General features: G+C 46.6%; 1 protein-coding gene across 4 annotated transcripts in view; it reads right to left on the bottom strand.

Annotated features, from left to right (window-relative positions):
- The window catches only part of FEZ1 (fasciculation and elongation protein zeta 1), a 493,775-nt gene that overhangs the window by 304,714 nt on the left and 166,240 nt on the right, over positions 1-22,821 (bottom strand). For 2 of the 4 annotated variants that reach the window (XM_085646026.1, XM_085646027.1), the window contains exon 4: positions 11,665-11,751. The exons of the other annotated variants lie outside the window; for them this stretch is intronic. In XM_085646026.1, coding sequence (XP_085502152.1) covers positions 11,665-11,751 — 87 coding nt within the window. The remainder of the gene's footprint in view (positions 1-11,664; positions 11,752-22,821) is intronic. 4 annotated transcript variants of the gene reach the window in all.

The following is a 22,821-nucleotide window of genomic DNA, read 5'->3' as shown; positions in this document are numbered from 1 at the left end:
TCGGAGGGGGTTAGTTGGTTTCAGCGGAGTATATGGAGCAATATACTTCCAAGGTCATGTGACATTCTTTTGTGTTGAGACATTGTCGAGTACAATTATTCGTTTATTGTGTGGAAGGACTACTCCAAGATAATAGCCCAAAGGGCGACCCTACAGAGGAACTTATAGACCAGGGTATTCCAGAGCAAGGGAGGGTACGTGGCTATCAGTTCTTTTATAGGGAGGCTTAGGGGGGCGCGGAGTGCTGTGTCCACTAAATGGTGTTCTTGTGTTCTGTAGGGGAAGGAAGGCACCAGGAAGGAAACGCTGCGGTGAAGCCGCGCTGCCGTACTAGCTCAGGTGAAGCTCCTTTGTGTTTTAGCGAGATATACTGAGAGTAGGAAAGTGTCTTGTATTAACCTGTGTGTTTTGTTTTTCAGCTTCCCTTCCCTACTGACCCCTTCCTTTCCCGCCCTGGGTTTTTTCCCCCTTGGGGTTTTTTTTTCCCTCGCCGTATCGGTCGAATACCCTGTGTTTATTTAATCTTCAGGGTGTTTGGCAGGTCCAGAGGTGGAGCTTATCACTGCGAATGGATCCTGCAGAGTGACAACCTGACAGAATCACGAACCCAAGAATTACATTCTGCCCGGTTCATTTCGCAGTGTTACACGCTTTAGTCCTGGTTCAACAGGAGTTGGCGTCGTCTAGAGCCGAAACCAATGTCTTAAGAGACAAGGTAGAACAATAGACCAAGCACCCTTTCAGTGTATCCGCTCCTGCTTCTTCCATCCAGGTGACGGTGCCCCCTCCCATTCCTTTGGCTACCCCCGAGAGGTTTTCCGGCGACCCTCGCAAAACACAGGTTTTTCTAACGCAGATACTGTTACATTTTTCCTGTAAGCCAGCGTCTTTGCCATCTAATCATTCCAGGGTGGCTTTCGCCGTATCATATTTGGCAGGGGACGCTGCCAATTGGGCGGTGCCACTCGTAAGGAATAATGATGCTATTTTGTCCGATTGGTCTGCCTTTAGAACCGAGTTCGAGAAGGTCTTCGACCGTAGAGCTACAAACTTTAGTGTAGACAGAGAACTCTTGGAATTGAGGCAGGGTAAAGGAGAGCTGATTACGTATTTGACCACGTTTAACAGACTGGTGGCTGAGGCTGAATGGCCGGAAGAAAAAAGAATGTCTCTTTTTTATCAAGGGCTGAAAGAGGATCTGAAGGATGTGGTAGCTCAAGTAGATCCACAGCCACAAACGTGCATAGACATGATTAATCTGGCTTTACGACTGGACAGTCGCATGACAGAGAGAGGGAGTGGTCGGAGAAGATGGGATAGGGGGTCTGTTGGCTATGATCGGCCCCCTCGTAAGACCGTGGGAGGGATCAAAGGCAGTCCGGAGCCTATGGAGATAGGAGCCCTTCGAGCACCCTTAATGAAGGAAGAGAGAGAAGTCAGGAGGTCCCAGGGTCTTTGTATGTACTGTGGGAAGAAGGGGCATTACGTTAGGGAATGCCCGTCCAAGCCCAAGAGTACGGGGGCCAATAAATTCAAGAAAGTCGCGGTGTCTTCCATAGCCTCAGACCTGGGGCTGTCCGAGAAACCGAGATCCGGGGAGGAGGGAGGACAGGAATGGAAGCTCACCTCACAATCCACGGTAGGAGTAGGGGAAACAGAGTCACATCTTGTCATAGGTATGACACTTGAATGTGAGAAGGAAATCCATACGGTTTTGGTAATGCTTGACTCAGGGGCAACAGGCAATTTTATCAACGAAGGCCTGGTGTCCCGTCTGGCCATACCCCGTGTCCCGAGAGAAAATCCTGAAGAAGTCCTAGCGGTAGACGGGCAACCTTTGAAGTCAGGCCAGATAACGGAAAGAACACAAGAGGTAGGTCTATCTGTGGTTCTGCGGGGGGGTTATCCATGCTGAGCGGTTGTCGTTAAACATCATCGCGGCCCCTCAGTATGAGGTAATCCTAGGCATGCCATGGCTATGCCTCCATTACCCTACGGTTAATTGGAGAACTAAGACGCTCCAGTTTTTGCCAGAGTATTGTCAGGAGCATATGTTGACTAGTCCCCCGGTTCATGTAGCGGTGTTGGCCACCCCTTACTTGGCCGCTACAGCAGCAGAAACCGACGTAAAACTCCCGAAGGACTACATCGGCTATGAAGATGTGTTTAGCGAAATCAAGGCGGACACTCTACCTCCGCACCGGGAGTATGATTGCCGCATTGATTTGGTGGAGGGGGCTACTATCCCTACTTGCCGAGTATATGCGTTATCTGTCCCGGAGACAACTCATCTAAAGGAATACATCGATCATTACCTTAAATTGGGGTTTATTAGGCCTTCTCGCTCCCCTGCAGCTTTCCCAATCTTCTTTATAGCGAAGGCCAATGGAGACTTAAGCGCTTGTGTGGATTATCGCGTCTTGAACAAAAACACCGTACGCAACCGTTATCCTCTCCCCCTCATCTCCGTGTTGCTCGACCAGGTGAGGGAAGCACGGATCTATACCCGTTTGATTTACGGGGGGCCTACCACCTGGTCAGGGTACACGAGGGGGATGAGTAGAAGACGGTGTTCAAGACGCGATATGGTCTTTACGAGTATATGGTAATGCCCTTCGGGCTTTGTAATGCCCCAGCGGCTTTCCAATATTTTATTAATGATGTTCTAAAAGACTATGTGGACCAGTTTGTAGTGATGTATATTGACGACATACTGATATACTCACAGGACGAATCAAGCCATACAGAACAAGTGAAAAAGGTATTGGAGAGGCTGAGAGAACATCACTTATACATAAAGTTGAGCAAGTGTGAGTTTGGGGTTCATGAGGTGGAGTTCCTAGGAGTGAATCTCAGTGCCAAGGGATTGCAGATGTCAGACCGGAAGGTCAGGGCGGTGCAGGAATGGCCAGCCCCAAAGAACGTGAGAGAAGTGCAGAGTTTTTTGGGGTTCGCCAATTATTACCGCCGTTTCATTGCACAGTTCTCACAGATAGCAGTCCCAATAACCAGGCTGTTGAAAAAGGGGGTACAATATGTATGGACCACAGAGGCAGAGGAGGCTTTCGCGACCCTAAAAAGAGCTTTCACTACGGCACCGGTGTTAGTCCATCCTGTACTGGAACAACCTTTTGTGGTGGAGGCAGACGCTTCGGAGGAAGCAATAGGGGCTGTCTTGTCACAGAGAGATTCCCTCACTGGTCGCCTCCATCCGGTTGCATACTTGTCTAGCAAGTTGAGCCCCGCAGAGCTCAACTATACCACAGCTGAAAAAGAGCTTTTAGCTATCAAACGTGCGTGGCCGGAGTGGAGACACTACCTGTGGGAGGCTCGTCACGCTGTGACGGTCTACACGGACCACCGAAACCTGCAGTATATGTCATCAGCGAGGCATCTGACGCAAAGACAGATGCGTTGGATGCTTTTTTTTGCTGAGTTTAACTTTGTGGTGACATATAGACCGGGAGTAGAGAACCGAAAAGCAGACGCCTTGTCCCGGCAGGGGATGCCGGTGGAACAACCAGAGGTAGTCCCACAAGCCATAATACCGGCAACCAAGGTGTTGTGTGTGGTACGGGCAGAGAGGTTCCTGGATATGGTGAAAGATTCCAAGCCGTTGGGGGCATGGGAACGATGGGCTGCCAGGAAAGCGGGCCGGGTGGTGAGACAAGGATTGCCTTTTCAGGGAGAGTGTTTGTATCTGCCCACCAGTGACATACGGAAAAAGGCTTTTGTGTGGTGTCACGTAATGCCCATGGCAGGGCACCCAGGGGTTACCAAGACTGTGCATCTGCTTCAGAGGTACTTTTGGTTGGAAGCCTTGGTTGAAGACGCCAGGCGGTGGGTGCAAGAGTGTGAAGAATGTGCGAGAGCTAAGGGAGAGAACACAAAGAGGAAAGGCCTACTAATGCCCATGCCCACACCTGTTTGCCCGTGGCAGAACATAAGTCTAGACTACGTAACAGGGTTACCCTTGGATCAGGGATTCTCGGCTATCTTGGTGGTGGTTGATAATCTAACCAAGATGGGCCATTTCATACCATGTATCAAGCTACCCACGGCCAGCCAAACCGCCCAGTTATTGGCTTCTCAGGTCATACGGCTACACGGAGTTCCTCAGGTGATCGTGTCCGACAGGGGCTCCCAGTTCGTTGCACGTTTTTGGAGAACTTGGTGTCAGGCCCTGGGGATTGAAGCAGCTCTTTCCACGAGCTTTCACCCGCAGACAGATGGTCAGACGGAAAGGCTGAACCAAACTTTGAAAAAATACTTGTGGTGTTATGCCAAGGAAGCGCAGGAATCGTGGGTGGACCTGCTATGGATGGCCGAGTTGGCTTATAACAATGCTTGGCACAGCTCTACGGGCGTGTCCCCTTTTAAAGCCAATTACGGTTATGAAGCTCGCTTCTAGCCCATCGTTATTCCTCCGGATGTAAACAACCAACCCACCGTGAAGGCTCGCATCCGTGAGTTGAGGAAAGTGCATAGGATAGTGCACACTCATCTGGTGAAAGCAAAAGAGATATACAAGCGTTGGGAGGACAAACATAGAACTCCCGGTCCTCAATTTCAAGTAGGGGAGAAGGTGTGGCTGTCCACTAGGTACATCCGGTTTAAGATGAGAAGTATCTTTCATCCACGCTTTATTGGCCCCTATCCGATAGTGCGACAAGTCAATCCTGTGTCTTACAAATTGAGGTTGCCTAACACACTGAGGATCCATCCGGTGTTCCATGTACATTTATTGAAGAAGGCGCTGACGTCCCAGAGGAGGACACCCCCGACGGTGATCTGTGACGAGGGGCTAGAATACGAAGTTCGATCCATCTGTGACTCCAAAATATGCAGGGGGGTGCTCTGGTATTTGGTCTCCTGGAAGGGTTATTCTGCGGAGGACGATTCCTGGGAGCCATGGGACAACGTGCACGCACCGAGGGCCATTGCTTCCTTCCATCGGAAGTTCCCTTCCAAACCAGGGCCTAGAAGGCGCCGGGGAGGAGGACATACTGTCAGGATCTAGTCGGGGCGCCTGCCTGGACTACAACTCCCACGTTTCTGTGGGTTTTAAACTACATTTCCCAGATGCCCTTGCCGCGGACGGATATAGCGAAGCGAGGCCGGAAGGGGAGTGTTCGTGATTAAGTGGAACTTGGCGAGAGCTTCGGCACTCGGCTACTGTGTGTCCACGGGCTGTTCGAGAAAACAGCGCAATCAGAGGAGCGGATTCAGACTCCCGAGTTCAGCGCTGGTGTTCGTCTGGGTTTTTTCCGATCCAGGGCTGGAGGTTAGAGGACGAGCGGGACGCTCGTACAGGTACCCGGGTAACTGTCTGACGCGTGAGGGATTGGAGTGTTCATAGGGGCATTGGCTGTCCGGAGACAAGGGGAGCGGAGAAAACTCCCGGACTATTACTGAGAGCTGCAAGGGGCGGAATGCAGGGGGGGAAAACCTCCGCATTACCGTCACGAAGGTCCGAGGCCAGTAAGGGGAATTAATTAATACAAAGCGGACGGCAGTAGCCAAATCCTAAGCCCTCCCTTGTTTGTTGAACATAAGACCCTCGGAGGGGGTTAGTTGGTTTCAGCGGAGTATATGGAGCAATATACTTCCAAGGTCACGTGACATTCTTTTGTGTTGAGACATTGTCGAGTACAATTATTCGTTTATTGTGTGGAAGGACTACTGCAAGATAATAGCCCAAAGGGCGACCCTACAGAGGAACTTATAGACCAGGGTATTCCAGAGCAAGGGAGGGTACGTGGCTATCAGTTCTTTTATAGGGAGGCTTAGGGGGGCGCGGAGTGCTGTGTCCACTAAATGGTGTTCTTGTGTTCTGTAGGGGAAGGAAGGCACCAGGAAGGAAACGCTGCGGTGAAGCCGCGCTGCCGTACTAGCTCAGGTGAAGCTCCTTTGTGTTTTAGCGAGATATACTGAGAGTAGGAAAGTGTCTTGTATTAACCTGTGTGTTTTGTTTTTCAGCTTCCCTTCCCTGCTAACCCCTTCCTTTCCCCCCCCCTGGGTTTTTTCCCCCTTGGGGTTTTTTTTTCCCTCGCCGTATCGGTCGAATACCCTGTGTTTATTTAATCTTCAGGGTGTTTGGCAGGTCCGGAGGTGGAGCTTATCACTGCGAATGGATCCTGCAGAGTGACAACCTGACATAAATGGGCAGTCGAAACAAAATCTTTAGCCCTATTCTCCAATTTTTAGGGTTTATCACCTAAATATGGCATTACATTGCTTGTAACGTAAATACTGCCGTGGCAATTGCTGTACAATTTACCCTCAAGATGTTTAAGCCAATCTGATCGACTGGCATTCGACCAGTTATAATTGGGCTCTGTTGTGTTGCCATTTTGAATGGCTGTCGGGCAAGAATAGCTGAAACGACCTATTCCACCGTACACTAGTTTTGAAGTCGAGAAGAGTACAGAGATTCATCAAGCATTACAGTGTGTCAAGATTTAATGTTTTCAGTTTCTATTTCTTGTACATTCCAGTGTGTTTTTTTCACGACTTTCCAATGTTTTCAAAATCTTTAAAAATCAAAGATTATCAGTGGTTCCAAAATCATGGGGACGGGGTTTTTCCAATACTCATACAGAAAGTTACTATTATTTTGTTATTTTCCTAGTCATTTATTCCTTTCTTCCTTCTGCTAACTCAATTCTTCGAACCCTTTCCTTTATTTTGCCCTTTCAAGTACCTTTTAATGCTTTCTCTCTCCTCCCTCAGTACGCAAATGCATCTTCCCAGCAGTCCAGTCCAGTCCCCCCCTTGCCAAGGATGGAAATATGTTTGCTCTTATCAGGATTTGCCTGTAGCAGATGAAAGGTTAATAGTGTGGATTTAATACAGGAAATGTCAAAGGTCTGCTGGATTAAACCTTTCTCCTTAGTGCATGCGACATATAATGTGGGGAGCTGGCTACTCTCTTATTGCAGGCCAGTGTCACACTGTCCTGTTTTTTGCCTTGAGACACCAAGAAAGAAATGGACTAATAAATGTAGTATTACTACCTAATCTGAGCCTATTCCTTCTCTATATCATGAAAGAGGCGGTAATTCTAAAAAGGAAAAATTATGTATACTGTTGTTTATTGGGCATTTAGTAACAGAAAACTGTGCTGCAGCAGAAGAAGCAGTTGAGGTGGGTAACCTTCATGAACTGCAGAATGCAGCGAGTCACTGGGTTTTCACTTACCATTGTCAATAACGTGTGTTTCACAGTGTTGTGCTGTGTTTATGGGATTTTGCGTTTATTTGAAAGCCACCACAATGACCTCTGGGCACTGATTTTTACCAAACTTGGGCGGTCCTTTGTTTTTTAACCCCTTGTGTGCCCATGACGAGCTGGACTCGTCATGGGCCGCGGTTGCGCTGTGCCCATGACGAGTCCAGCTCGTCATAAACCCCGCCCGCTAATGTAACGGCCGGCACAGGGCGGGGAAAGGGCGTGGCACACAAGGGGTTAAAGCAGCATTAGGGGTGTCTTCCTGAGAGAAATGTGTGACAAATGCACAAGGCACTTTCTGTTTGTGTTCGGTGCAGTGTACACTGTTCTTGTGCATGTTCCGTCTTGGTGGAAGAACCATCACAGCTCAATATGTTCCCATTAAATGAGAGGTTTGTACGGGTTATATATATTGCCATATGTCATGCCTTATTTCGGCAACAGACATTCCAAGCTTCATGTTTATGTGGAGGCAGCACAATGAAAGTTGACCCGGGCGATCCTGGGACTGTATCATAAACACATTCTACATCAGTGCCCAGGCTCAGATTGGGTCTAGGGCACTTGTATTTGTTTTAAACTGCGCTGTCCGCAGCACATACTCGGAAGCACATAGAGGTGGTTGCCTATGTAATGTGTACAGTTCATACAGTAACTCCTAGATTTTCTGAATTAGTATATGGGTTAAAAAAAGCAGTTTCATCAAAACTAACACTTGGACTCTGTATGAAAGTAGGATCTGCTTCTCATGGTTACCCCCACTTTTTGCTTGATGTAGCACTGTTTTTGACTAGTCTGACTGGGATCCTGCTAATCAGGACCCCTGTCTATCTGCTTTCTCCTTTAAATTGCTACTCATCTACTATGGCACACTCCAGATTGAATACTGGGGTACCCTTATCAGTTCCTAGTATATGGTACCCATGTACCCAGGGCATAGGTACCCCAGAGGCCTCCCATGGGCTGAAGCATGTATTATGCCACCCATGAGAGGCCATGTAAAATGGAACTACAGGTCTGCTACTGCAACCATCACTTACTTTAGATATAGGTTCCCTATATCTATAGGTCACTACACTTAAAACTTATAAGTCACCCCTATAGCAGGCCTTAACAATCATGAAGGCAGGTTGCTGAGTTTTTAGTGAGAGGGTGCCCCTGCATGAGCAGAGCCTCTCTGTAGCCTTTGGAGACCATTCTCCCGGGTTGTCTGTGACTCAGTCGGATATATAGGTAGAAGTGCATTATAACCTTGCTTTAGATGCTATCTTGAAAACGGCTGCATAGAAACATATCGTGTTTGGTATCAAACACCTTGGAATCATACCTCCACACTGGTAAACAGTGTGGGAGGTATGATTCCACCCTTCTAAAGCAAGCTTCGTGGGGTCACTGGTCTATCCGGTGCCAACCTTCTCAACCCGGTCAGCACAAAATGGATGCTGCTGACCAGAGACACATTTCTGCCCCCCTGCTGCTGAGCCAAGCTCGAGCAGAGGAAGGTAGCACAATAGGTATCCTGTCACAGGGAGGTGTGACCACCTCCCAAACAGGATTTACTGTATTGGGGCTGGGTGGGTGCACTGTGAGAGTGCCTGAAAGTCTGCACTGGGGGCACATTTGATGTCCCTGTGCATAGTCCAGCTCAAACCAGTTCAGGGAGCCGTCGGCTCCTGCTCTGGTGCGAAACTGGACAAAAGACATGGATGTAACCACCCCTCTGTCCTGACCCTCCTCTAGGAGGAGGGTCCCCCGAATCTGTCCAACCCTCTCCCATGGGTACAAAAGGGCTTACCTGACTGTAAGACTTTAGATTTGACATGGACAAGATTCTACTAGAAGAAACCACTGACCTTCGACCGTCTGGACACTCTAGACTTCGCTGGACTTCCACTGGGCCAGAATTTGTCCCCCTCACCGTCCAAAGCTTTGTCTGTGCCCTTGCTCCATACAGGCTCCATGCAGGACCTGTGGTGCACTAAGGACAACTGAAGAATCTCCCTTGGAGGGAAGGAGTCACTCACCTGCCCTAGCAGGCACTTTAACGCAACTGACCTGTCTGCTGCTCCCAATCTCCTGTGGACTCAGAAGATTTCAGTAACACAGGAGGTGGGTTTTTGAAGGTCCCTGAGGTTGATCTACCCTTTCAGTAAGTTTGAGGCCAGTATCCCTCATGGGGACTGCATAACCCGAACCCCTGTGCACCACGTCCATTTGCAGTTGCATATGCTTGTTGACGATTCCTGAGCTTGTGCATTGGACTCCGTGTAGTCCCATCCCTGAGCTGTATTTGCACCAAAGAACTCCAGCCTCCTCGCACCAAGTGCTTCGTGGGCTGGTACTTTGCAGTCTTGCTCAAGGTCACCTCGCGACTCCTGGTCATTTGGCCTGTGGGTCCTCCTGAGGGTAATCTTGATGTCTGTTGGGCTTTCCTGGTTGCTCCAGATGTGTCCTGACTCCCCATTGCTTGGTGAGTCCGCCGGACCTTGCTGGTCCACACCGTAACCTGCTTGACTTTCTTGAGTGGGTTACTTTTGCCAGGGCTTGTTGGTCCTCCAGCCAGACACCAACCCCTCAGCGCTCGACATCCTTCGTGGGATAGCTCTCATCTGGCTCCTGGTCATCCTCGACATCTCCTGGTCCTCGTGGCTGCAGAGTCAAGCATCCCTTCTTCGCATCTGAAGCACCCGTCATCGGTGGGAATTCTTCTACTGAGCCTCTGGTCACTCTGAAGTGACCCAGACTCTGTCCCCTCTGCTTTCAGGTTCCTTCCTTCCAGAATGCAGGCTTGGATTCCACCGGACCCTTTTCACCTTCACGGCAGCAGTACTTCTTCGCAGCCCTCCATTGAGAACGACTGCGGTTTCCAGACCTATGCACCTGGCTCCTCTGGAATAGATAACCTGGGTACTACGGTATCCACGGGTGGGGTGGCTCTCCAACCTCTAAAGTCACAAAGGGTTTGCTCAAAGTCCTCCTAGAAGGGTCCTTAAACTTTAAAATTGCAAACACGACTTACCCATAAAATTGTACGGAGCCCGCGGTCGTGTTGGCACACTGCACCCGTCCTCCGTGGGGTCCCTATCTACTCAACTTGGGTGGTTCTTTGGGGTCCCAGCAATTCTACACACTCTAGACCTTGTCTCGACTCAAGTCGTGATTGTTATACCACTATTTTAGTATATGGTTTGGTCTACCCCTGGAGCCCACTGTGTATTGTGCTACTTCCAACTGTTCTATTGATCTCGTAGTGTGTGCTTTGTGTTCTATCCTCGTGTAGAGGATACTAGAGAGTGTTATATTAATAAATACTTATTTTTAAATAACTACTGTGTGGTCCTTCCACTTGCTCACCTTCACAGCCCCCAAAAACAGTGCTGCCTGGTGCGGACTGCCCCGCCTCCCCCTAGTTACGCCACTACCCCTAGACCAAGGTACTTCTTAGAGTTCAGATGCGAACCTGCTGCCCACTACATAGAACATGCCATACCAGTGAGACAAACCCATGCGCAATGAGGCTTGCTCCTAAAACAGGAGTGGAGGTAGGCCTAAGAGCTCCCTAGACCTCAAGAATGATCAGAGATTGGGAAGTGGCTTTCCATGGCCTGAGTGGGAATTTATTGAAAGTATATAGATGCATAAAAGAGCTTGGAACTGCACTGCACATATGTTTTCTACTGAAAAGCAGATTTTCCCTTAAGGGGTGTTTTATTGGTTATAATCGATTTCAATTAAGAATTGGAAACCCTAAGTGTGTCTAATGCAGGCCAGGTGGGTCACAATATTAAGGCTACAGAACTAAGTGCTTGAATTACACCTGACAGTAACAATTAAATTCCTGTAATACCAGATGAATGCATAAATGGCTGTTACAGTCCTTATGCTGTTTGATGTGCGTGCTGCTTTGATGCACTGGAACATGTTTTTTTTCTTCATAGGACTCAAATGGGTGGAGAGGTATTCCTGGGTGGGCTACACCGCCACCCGTTATAACCGTATAGCCGGCCAGTGATCTCACACGGACTCAATTTCACAGACTTGGAAAGCCGGCCTTTAATTCAATGAGGCTCTGGCCCCACCGGATCCCTCACCGGGCACCTATCAAGGGGCACGGGGTGCCCTCCTTGAGAGTCCAGAGCATCTGATGCGCCCTGGCTCCCTCCCAAGCCCAGCTGACAAGGTTATCAGAATATATGAGCACACACTCCATTAAACGTGCAAATATCTCACGCGGAGCGCTTCAAAAGTGAAATGTCATTGATAACGCAGTCACACGGAGGTACCAACTACAGTGGATGCCCAGCTTCAATCGATTCTGACCGATGCTCTCACTGCCGAAAGGTGAAACATTGAACCTTGTTTTATAAGGCACTGCATGCTCGACAGATTGGGGCTGCCTGGAAGGTTTGGTTTATGGTAACACTCCATTTGTACCTGGTCAGCAGTAAGAAGGGGCTCTTCGTTAATTCCCGAGTCATTCTCACTCTTCTCATTTAGTTCGTCTTCTTCCTTCTCGTGGATCTGAGGGGGAAACAATGTCACACAATTAGGATTGTGTACAATGCAGGCACTGTTCTTCTTTCTATCTGTTATTTTAATCCAACATACACATTTAACCAATCTAAGTCTGTGTTTATTTAACTCAGATGAAAGCCGGACTGGACGTAGCGGGCACCGGGCTTTTCCCCCAATGGGCCGGCCAGGGTGAGGGCCGGTTTTGGCCCACTAGGGGTCCGTTTTTGTTAGGGGGGGGCAATATCAGCCCCCTGTAACAAAATCGGCCGAAACCGACCCTAGTAAACAGCTCTGTAGTACCCCCGCCCCCCCCCCCCCCACCAGGGGGACTGGCTGAGCAGTTTGCCTGGACCGGTTTTGGTTCCCATTCCGGCCATTCACTAAACCCACGAACAGCTCTGCAGAAATTTGAGTAAATCTCTGGTGTGGGTGCCTGAGAACAATTTTTCCTTCATCATGGGCCGTTGTAAATTCTTCCGCAGACAGTTGTACTTCGCAAAGTTTTGTTATTGTCATTTGTATTGTATTATATTGTAATTGCATTTGTATAGCGCTTACTACCCCTGACGAGGCATCGAAGTGCTTTTTTTCGGCGTGTAGCACGCAACTCCGGGACCCATAGTGGATTAGTGTTGAATTAGTATAGTGAAACATGCAAATAAATTTTAAGTGGTGGACAGGTTAGTCAGTTATTTGGATTTGGAAGGATAACAGAAGGATAGAAGAGGAAAACATGTTTGTATTTATATAGCGCTTGTTACCCCTGATGGGGTGTTGAAGCACACTACTCCGGAAACCCATAAAGGATTAGTGGTGAATTAATATAGTGAAATATGAAAGTAATTTGAGTGGTGGATATTAGTCAGTTATTTGGAGTGAGAAGGATAGCAGAGGGATAGGAGGGGAAGAAAGGTTTGCATTCATATAGCACCTGTTATCCTTGACAGGTTTTGAAGCGCTTTTCTGGTGAGTAGCACGCTACTCCGGAACCCATAAAGGATTAGTGTTGAAAATGAGTATAGGGAAATATGAATTAATTTGAGTGGTGGATATTTTATTCACTTATTTGGATAGAGAAGGGTAGGTGGCGGGATAGAAGAGGGAAAGAGGTTTGTATTTATATAGTGCTTGCTACCCCTGATGGGGTTTTGAAACGCTTTTTTGGCGAGTAGCACAGTACTCCAGAACCCATAAGGATTAGTGTTGAATTAGTATGGTGAAACATGAAATTAATTTGAGTGGTGGATATGTTAGCCAGTTATTTGGATTGAGAAGGGTTGGGGAGGGGTGGAAAAGGGAAAAAAGGTTTGCATTTATATAGTGCTTGTAACCCTGATGGGGTGTTGAAACGCTTTATTGGCGAGTAGCACGCTACTCTGGAACCCATAAAGGATTAGTGGTGAGTTAGTTTAGTGGAATATTGAATCTGAGAAGTGAACAGGTTAGTCTGTTATTTTGATTGAAAAGGATGGTGGAGGGATAGAAGAGTAAAGTTTTTTTTTTAGGTCATAGCAGTAGGAGGAGGCTTTTGGATGAGTAAAAAGGGTTTTTGGAGGGGAACAGTCAGAGGGAAGAGTTTAGAGAGGTTTGTTTTGGGGGATCGGTATAGTAAAAAAGAGGTGTCAGATGATGCAAGGAGGGGTAGAGTAGGGGAGAGTCTAGAAAGGGTTATTTTGAGGATCATATTAGTGGTATGGGGTTTTGGGATAAATGAGAGAGTGGATGTAGAGGATATATTGATAGATGTATAGGGTAGTGCATTGGAAAGAGTATTAGAAAGTAGTTTGAGATGAGTCAGAAAGTTGGGCTAGAAGATATATTGAGAGAAGTATAGGCTGAGAGATAGGGTAGTGTTTTAGAAGTGCCAAATTATAAGAAAGTGATAAATATATAGATCCATAAGTACATTGAAAGTATATAGATGCATAAAGGAGGTAAGTATATGTAGATTAAAGATATTGATAGAGGTACAGGATGAGAAATAGGGTAGTGCATTGGATATGCTTTTTCAAGAGAAAAGTAACAGACACACAGATCCAAGTACATGGAGGTACATAGATGCACAATGGAAGCAAGTACATGTAGACCAAAGATTTTTTTTTTTTAATCAACATAATTATTCTACATGTTTATACAAAGCAATACACAAAGATAGGATACATATCTATATTGAAAATAAATGCTTATATATAGAGGGATATGCTGTAAATTTCTGTTTGCGTATGGTGCTTATGTGGGGAAGAGCCAATTCTTGAGTAGTTTTCAGAAGATAAGGTGGTTGTCGGTGGACCTTATGTTGGGGGGTAAAGAGTTCCATAGTTTGGCTGCTTGAACAGAGAAGGATGTGCCACCCATGTTTTTTTTCTTGTATCTTGGGATTTTGAGGTGAGATGCCCCTATAGAGCGGAGGTTCCTTTGTTGAATGTGTTTGGTGATTTTATTCCTGATGAAGAATGGTCACATTCCATGTATTGCTTTGTGGGTGGTACAAAGTAGCTTGAACGTGGATCTTCTGGCAACCGGTAACCAATGCAGAGCTTTCAAGGCAGGTGAGATGTGGTCTCGCGGTTTGATATGCAAGAGTAGTATGGCAGCTGAGTTTTGAATCCGTTGTAGTCTTTTCATGGTTTTTAAAGGAGATCCGTGATAGAGGCTATTGGCGTAATTGAGTTTGGACAGAACAAGGGAGATGGTAGCTTGGACTTTGTGTGGAAATCCCAAATGAGGGAAAATTAGTTGCAGCGTTTTTATAGTGACAAAGCTTGATCTTGCTAGTTTGTCCACTTGGGCATTCATCGACAGCTTGGAGTCCATGGTCATTCCGAGGTTTCTTACTTCCTTCAAGACTTTAGACGGTGATCCCAGTTAATCAGGCCAGGCGGCAAGCGGGTCATTATGTTTCCAATCGCCACACGTGAGTATTTCCATTTTGGAAGCATTCAATTTGAGATGGCTCCAAGTCATCCACTGATCCACGGCTCTGAGACAACTGAAAATTGGGGATTTTCCAATGTCTTTGGGGCATTCCAGTTGAAGGAGTATTTGCGTGTCATCTGCATAATTATAGCACATGAGGTCAAAATTGATTGATTAGTTCCGGTAATTATTTCATGTAGATGTTGAAAAGCATGGGCGAGATGATAGAGCCTTGAGGGACCCCTGCTTTTGTGGAGTATGGTTAGGCTGTCCGGAATTCGGTTAAAACCGACTCTGCCCGACAGTACCCTACCGGATGAAAATCAGCTCACTCGGTTTAAACCGAGTGTCACTGATTTTCATTGCTGTTGCACCACTTGGCCACTTGATGGAGCCAAAGCGTTAGATGCAAAGCTCCAATTTAGGCCCGAGAACAGAGCAGTTTGGAACGTGTGTCACCCCCATTAAATTCGGGGAGACACATTGGTTGGCAAGGTTGGTGGGTGGGGCCAGGTCCCATTGAAAATGCTGTCCGGACTTTGTCTGGCCCCACACACCGCAGCACACTTCAGACCCCCACGACGACGAGACGACGATGAGACGACGACCTCCAGTGCTCCAAGTGCTCCAAGGCCCAGCAGGTAAGTGGAAAGTGTGTGTTTTCATGCCCCCATACCTTGCGAGCAGGGGTTGAAGAGCGGAGGGAGGACAGGGTTGGCCTATTTGTCATAGTGTGTGTGGAGGGCAAGGAGTTAACTAACTGCAATGCTCCGGCGCACCGCCTCGTTTTTTTCATTTTTTTTTTAGCGGTTCAGCAGGGCCCTGCCGCCCCTCTCACCACACGCTGCAGGTCCGCTGCTTCAGCATACCAAACTATGCGCCGATGCCGAAGTATCCCCTTATACAATTCCGAGGGCCTCAGATCACGCATTCTGGGGTGCATTTATTACGATTCTGATTGCCTGCATGCAATCCTCCGGCGCACTAGTTCTTGGCCTCAGTAGCGCGTATAGAGCCATTCACACGGAGCCACACCAGTGAACAGCAACTGCACCACAGCTCCGTGGGTGTATACAACACTTCCAGGGCAGTTGATCTTTGCGCAAAGATGAAAATTACAGCGTCTCTGCAGGCCTCACTACCTAGTTTTTTCATTTTTATTTTATCTGATCAGCAGTGCCCTGCCACGGCTCTCACCACACGCTGCAGGTCCGCTGCTTCAGCATACCAAACCACGTGCCGATACAGCAGTCACCAGCGCCACACCAGCGAGTCAGCAACAGTTTGCCCCAGGTAGGCCTCCGAGCACCAGGCAGAGCCCTGCAGCCCCCGCGAGTCCCCACAGCCAGCTCACCTTCCACCAGCATTAGTGCCCAGGACCCCCCATGCCGCAGGCTGCCTCAGATCCAGTAGTGTAGATCAGTGCCATGTGTAGTCCTCAGTCACGACTGGTAGCTGGTCTCTACCGTTGTGACAGTCCGGAATCTCCTTGCTGCCCCGCACACCTGACCAAGTCAGGAAGAGCAGTCCGACACGCACCCAGTAGGCGAAAAATGCACCATTTCGGAAAGCGAGTGCCACGCTTGAGTAAATCAAAGTATCCCCTTACACCATTCCGAGGGCCTCAGATCACGCATTCTGGGTGCATTTAAAGCGATTCTGTGATTGCCTGCATGTGGAGACAGACTGGTGTGCATTTATTAAAGGGATGCTATGATTGCTGCCATGAGACGCTCTAAAGAGGTTTTTGATTTATTGCTTAACGCTTCAGTCTCAGCGTTTCACAGCACTTGCAGATTGTCAGCACGTTCTTATAAAACAAGTCAAATAAATCAGTGGCGAATAATTATTAATTTTTCAGGGGGGAGGGTTTTATAGCACACACAAAAACCCAGAGGTATCAGAGTGTTTTACATGAGCACCAGTTGCGGTACAACCTCATCTGACATTGTTTAGTGCAACACAGAGTGCAGGGCGCGAAGACAGACAAGAGAATGGGGAGCCGAGGTATGAATGGCCAAAGGGCCAGAGCAACACCAGGCCCCCTGCCTGGCTCACATGGGGGGGAGAGGAGCTATTGTGTTCTGGCGTCTGTCTTACTGCAGCCGCACCTGAGTACTTCACAGGTCTGTAAAAGACCATTTTAGTTAATGAGGCTGTCTTGTTTTTCACCCCTTTTTAGAGTGGGGAGCTTAGTGCCACCGGACAGAGTCGGTTTTGCACAGTTAAAACTTGCAATGATGTTAATAGAGCGGTTAACTTGATGATCAGTGGTGAAAACTAGAAGTGTCTTGTCCTTAAGGTTTCCCAGTAATGACTCCAGATCGTTTCACCGTGGCATAACGTAACCAAGAACGCTGCCATAAAATGGATGGGATTTTTTTTTAGTGTAGATAGTCAATTGGCCATTGTTATTATCGGGATGGCGAACGTAGCATGAGATGGCAGGCAGGATCGCATAATGTAACACTGATCTGACTTCAGTTGTCCCAAGCATATTCACAATTACGTAATTCCAGTATAAAGACATTCCCATAAGAATATATATATTTAAAAACCAAGTAAGAAGGGACATTCTACAACACCCTAACGTCAAGGTTGCACTGAGTGCTTAGGAGTGACCTTGGACACTCATGAAAACTGAGCATTTGCTAGTATACCACCCCTAGACGAATTATGCCATATGTCTCTGCTAGAGTTCATATAAAAGATGCGCCCAGCTCACGTCTACCCATTCTAAAGTCTACATCAGTAAAGTATGCAGGGGACCGAATGGTTAGGCAGTGACCAGAAGCCAGTGATAAGTACATGCAGTGCTCTCTCTCATTCTATGTCCTTCACTTTCACTGCCCCAGCAAGATGGGGAACCATGCCCATGACAAAACAGCAATGGTGGCAGGCAAGGGAAGCCATTCCTGCATTTTATGGGTCAGTTGTTAGGAGTAAAGGAAGAAGACCCCGGACCTCGGGGGATTCGGGAGACGTTCTGCTCCCTTTCCGCCAGTTCTTTACAGCTGAATCAATTGTCTGTCTTCACTATGTGAATACTTTAAGATATATATGGCTCGTCTCTCTGAGAAGTAACTGAGTGTCCCACTGTTGAGAGCAACACAGAGTGCAGGGCGCGAAGACAGACACCACGTGGGGGGAGAGGAGCTATTGTGTTCTGGCATCTGTCTTACTGCAGCCGCACCTGAGTACTTCACAGGTCTGTAAAAGACCATTTTGCTTAACGAGGCTTTCTTGTTTTTCACCCCTTCTTAGAGCCCCTGCATCTCCATTCTGCCGATTGCTGGAAGAATCCCCCCCCCCCCCCCCGAAATTTGACTGTAGTTGCGCATCTGGGAGCTATGTAAGTATATTTACGCCGCTGGTCCTTATTACTGTTGAACTGTATATGAATGTTTCATACTGTAGTACACATGGATTCAACATTCCCCTTTCATTAAGCTGAACATTCTCCTGACAATAGGTTACCTGACCTGCATCTGTATATACATCGCATTTCTTTGGAATTTTATAAAGCGTGAAAAAAAGCATTTAGGGTACCAAGGATACAGATTTTTTATGTTTTAAATCAAAAGCACTTAGAAACTGCAATTTACCAGTTTTCGTGAATGTTCCTGTTAGTGCCCTGATGGCTGAAGGTTTTGCTTCAAGGTCAGCTATTGGAACAAACACATTTTGAAGACTTTCCAATCCTTAGTCAATTCAAGGCCAAGAGGACAAGGGAGAGAGTCCCAGAGCGAGGAATCTGAGCCACATTGTGCCCATCGTTGAAACTAATTTTTCATGTGAGATTGGACTGAGAGTCTTATTAGGGTGGCTGGGTAGACTTTTTGTTTGGTGTCATCAGGCTTTAAAGATAAAAGGGATTCTTATGCTATGCCTCGAATATGTGTTCGTCAATTTCACCAATTGGTTGGCAGCCTGTTAAGTGGCATCATTATTTTTTCAACAGTACACAACCGGTTTCTAAGTGTTTCTTTTATGATCTAGTTTGCGCAGAACAACATGCCCCGCAGAATAAAGACGGCAGAAGATTATGTGCTGGAAAACAAAGATTTCATGGTTGAAGAAGTGCGTGGGCAAAAGATGTTAATTTGCAGGTTTTGCAGAGTGACTGTCCCAATAGTAACTGGGAAGACTGCAAGACGAATTGCTGAACATCTTGTCACCAAGTCCCACTTGAAATTGAAAGAGCCACCTAATAGCGACAGCCTATGCCAAATGTCTCTTGCTGAGACAATGACATGCTTCAAAAGAAAACGTGAGGAAGAAATGGATGTGGCACATGAATTTGTACGTGCCCTAGTGCAATCTGGAACCAGCTTACACCAAGCCGATGGACCGATTGGGAATCTGTTCCACAAGCGTGCACCAGCATGCAAAACATTACCAAGAGCAACACAAATGTATGACAAATACCTACCAGATGTGTTCCTTGCAGATATTGAACATATTTCAGAGTTACTCCAAGGTGATGTAAAGATCTCTGTTACCCTTGATGAAACCCCAGAGATGCGTGGCGACCCAGCAGTGGCAGTGCTAATCATGCAAAAAATGGATGGTACAGACGTACCATAATGGCAGATCTAGATGTACTGGAAACATGCAATGCAGTGTCACTTGGAATGCTGCTGCAGAGAGTTCTTACCAAGTTTAACAAAGATTGGAGTGATATTGTTTGTATTTGCAGTGATTCAGCTACGTATATGAAAAAGTTATGTGATGACCTGTCAAAAGCAATACCTGAGCTGAAGTGTTTCCCTGTAAGAGATCCATGCCACTTGCTAGATGGTATGCTGAAAGCATCTCTACAATCTTCTGAGCTAATGAAGAATGCTATTGATTTTGTAGTCCATTCAGGTGCACTGTTTCGTTATGCGCGGGAACTAAAACGCAAATATTTCTCATTTTGTGTTTTGAGTGGCAGCAAAGAAAAAGTAATCCCAACTGTGTCATTTAGTCGGTGGTTCTCAGTCCTAGAGGCCGTGAATGCAATATTATCTATGCGGCGACCGTTTACTGATTTTTTGCTTAGTGATGATGCAAAAGGCAAGAAATGTGAGGATCTTCGGGTGCATATTGATAGTGATGTAAAAAAGTACATTGTACTGCATTCTTAGATTTCTACAGGAAAACATGACTGCTGTAGTGGACATAATCAACAAACTCGAGTCAGAAAACACCCTTGTCTACCAAGTGTTCAGCATAATTGGTGTAGATGTCAAACATCTCCTCGAGAGTAGGCTAGGCACACTTTTAGTGACTTTGGCACTGCAACATGTTCCCTGTTAGAATGCTTGCCACTTGGTAAGCAAAGAAGTGTTGAGGACCAATTCAGGAAATTTTATTTTACAATGCATGAGAAATGGCTAGCTATGATGCATAGAAATGTCCCTTCACCAACCATGGCGTTTGAAGCCAATGAAACCTCACTTTGGTACTCTGCGCAAGTGTTAGATCCCTTCCGTAAAGGGGAATTTTCTCCAGACTTTGCGAAGTACAGCTTCATTTTTGACCGCTTTAACACCTCTGAGGGCATATGCACCCAGTTCAACTCATATGTTTCAGAACCTGGCCCAGACAATGTCAACCTTGAGGGGCACCAGTATTGGCATGGAAAGCTACGTCAGTGGCCAGAGTTGGCAAATTGTGTACTGTCTGTTTTGGCGTTGCCAGTCTCAAGTGCCAATGTCGAGAGGGCCTTTTCCCAAATAAAAGTGTACATGGGTAGGAAAGAGAGAGCGCGAATGACCAAAGATTCACTGAAGAAATATTGTATGGTGTACTACAATAAATTCGACTTGTAAAAATGTATTTTAACCTCATATACACTGTACATAGACTGTCTATATACCACGCACCAATTAAGAAAGCAAGCAATAATAAAAGCAAAGCGTCCCATAAACACCGGTAAAACACCGTTTCAGTTGTTTTTTATGGCGCGAAAATGAGTAACCACTGAAGAGCACTGGTTTTTTTGAGGTATTGAAATCACTGGAAAACACTGAAAAAACACCACCAGAATTTACCAAAAATAGAAACTGAAAACAGGAAAGCCTAAGTATGGTTTAGAAGAGAAAGGTGGGGTATGGATGACATTAGTTCTGTTTCGAAGGTAGGACGCAATCCAGTCTAGAGCAGTTCCCTCTATGTCGGCTTCATAGAGTCTTTGTTTCAGAGTGTCATGGTCAACCGCGTCAAAGGCAGTCGAGCGGTCCAAGAGGAGTAGCGCAGCAAAGGAGGGCAGATTCAGTGCCTCTTCCCGGACGGAATCCTGTTTGGAAATCAGAAAGTATGTAATTTTCTTTAATGAATTGTGACATCTGGGTGAACGCTTCTCTTTCTATCAGTTTGCCCAGGAAAGGTCCATTTGTAATGGCTCTGTAGTTGTCAGGGTTCAGCGGGTCCAAGTTTGTTTTCTTCAGTAAAGGGCGTGTGTGATACTTTTTGAGTTTTGCTGGAAATATTCCAGTAGTGAAGGAATCGCTGATGATTCTTCTTACTGGAGTGGCAGCAGAATTGTCTTGAAAGTTTGTGGTGGACAGGGGTCAGAAGGGCTGCCAGGCAGGCCTGCTTGCTTTAACCAGGTCCATAAATTCATTGTGTGAAATGTGTTGTAAGGAACGGAGAGGCTTGGTTAGAGTATTCTTGGATTGTTGTTTTGTACAAGGGTTAGTGCTGGTGTTTTGTTTCTGTTTTAAGTACGAGCCCAATGTGTCTTCTTTGTCCGTGTAATGATTTGCCAGTTTGTCTGTGAAATCTTGAGTAACAGGATGAGTTCCTTTTAGGCAATTTGGTTTGTGAAATTCATTAAGTATTTTATATAATTCTTTATTTGCACATTTAGCATTTTGAACTCTGTCTGAATAGTACCTTTTCTTAGATTTTTGATAGCTGACTTGTATAATCTGTTAATTTTCTGTAGGTGAAGTTTGTCTTGTGTGGCATATGGTGTGTTACTACCTTTTGTATGGTCATGTAATGCTTTGGGATCTTGGCAACCTGCGCAGCCCTTGGATTCTTATACGCCGAAGTCAAAGTGGCTTGTTGAGATTGTGTATGCTCATATTGATGACAGAGAATGATCCATGGATAGAACAAAGGCGAGAGCGAGAGAGAGAGAGAGAGAGAGAGAGAGAGAGAGAGAGAGAGAGAGAGAGTGTGTGTGGGCATGTATGTGTGTGCATGTGTGTGTGTGTACATGCACGAAAGCAATCGAGGACTTTGTTGTTTGTTTTGTTCTGCTGGAGTGCATGTTATTTATTTTACATTTTATATTGCATAGCCTAAACAAAGTTGTATCTGCGTGCTTCCCAGATAACTAATAAATTCAGAGCAATCTTACATTGCACGAGTTAACATAATAGCAACTGAAAGAAACCATAATAGCAACTGATATTACTAAAGGAACGTGATGAGCATAATTTGGATGAAGCTGCGAGTTCTGAGAAGGGAAGGAGTAAAACTAAAAGAGAAGTGATGGAGGGACAGGTAGGAGGGATGAGAAAGTACAGAAGATCCCAGAGGGTGCAATGTAGGGCTCGTCTATTAATTGCCTTGGGGTGACTGTTTGATGTGGAAACATCTCTGCCAGTTAGGTTCTGATTTTATATTGTGTTGTTGGGAGTGTGTCATAGTTAGGTTACCTTCTTCTGGGTGGCTGATATTACCTGCCCTGTCATATGAAGAGAGGGTGGATGATAGGGTAATCAGGAGTCCTATGGTAGTCTGGTCCTCGACTGCAAGGTCTACACAAACTCTCCTGTTGCATGTCTGCAGTGTGATAGGTCACCTGAACCTGTCAAAAGATGCAGGGGAGCAGATGATGAACCCTTGTTTATGTTTCCTCCTCACATAGAGACTCACTACTGATTGTCAAGAACCAAGGTGATAAGTGTGTGGTGGAGATTGATAGGGAGAGAAATGATGTCCTTCCACACCACCTCCCAGGTCACGAGGCCCCTCAAAGATTGAGGCCAAAAACAGCACTGCTTCTTGGGCCTGCCTCCGATCATCGCCATATTGAGAGAGAACTTTCCTGCAGTGAGGGATTAAAAGCACCCTTCGAAGTCATATTGAAAGCCAGGTTAACACTGACCCTGTTCTCACCTACTAAACTGTTTGGCTATAGGAGATGGCGTGCCGTCGTTA

This window comes from Triturus cristatus, chromosome 3_1 (genome assembly GCF_964204655.1).
Source record: "Triturus cristatus chromosome 3_1, aTriCri1.1, whole genome shotgun sequence".
In the NCBI taxonomy this organism is placed as follows: domain Eukaryota; kingdom Metazoa; phylum Chordata; class Amphibia; order Caudata; family Salamandridae; genus Triturus; species Triturus cristatus.
The sequence above is the reverse complement of the archived record's forward strand: the minus strand, read 5'-3'. Positions and strand labels throughout refer to the sequence as shown.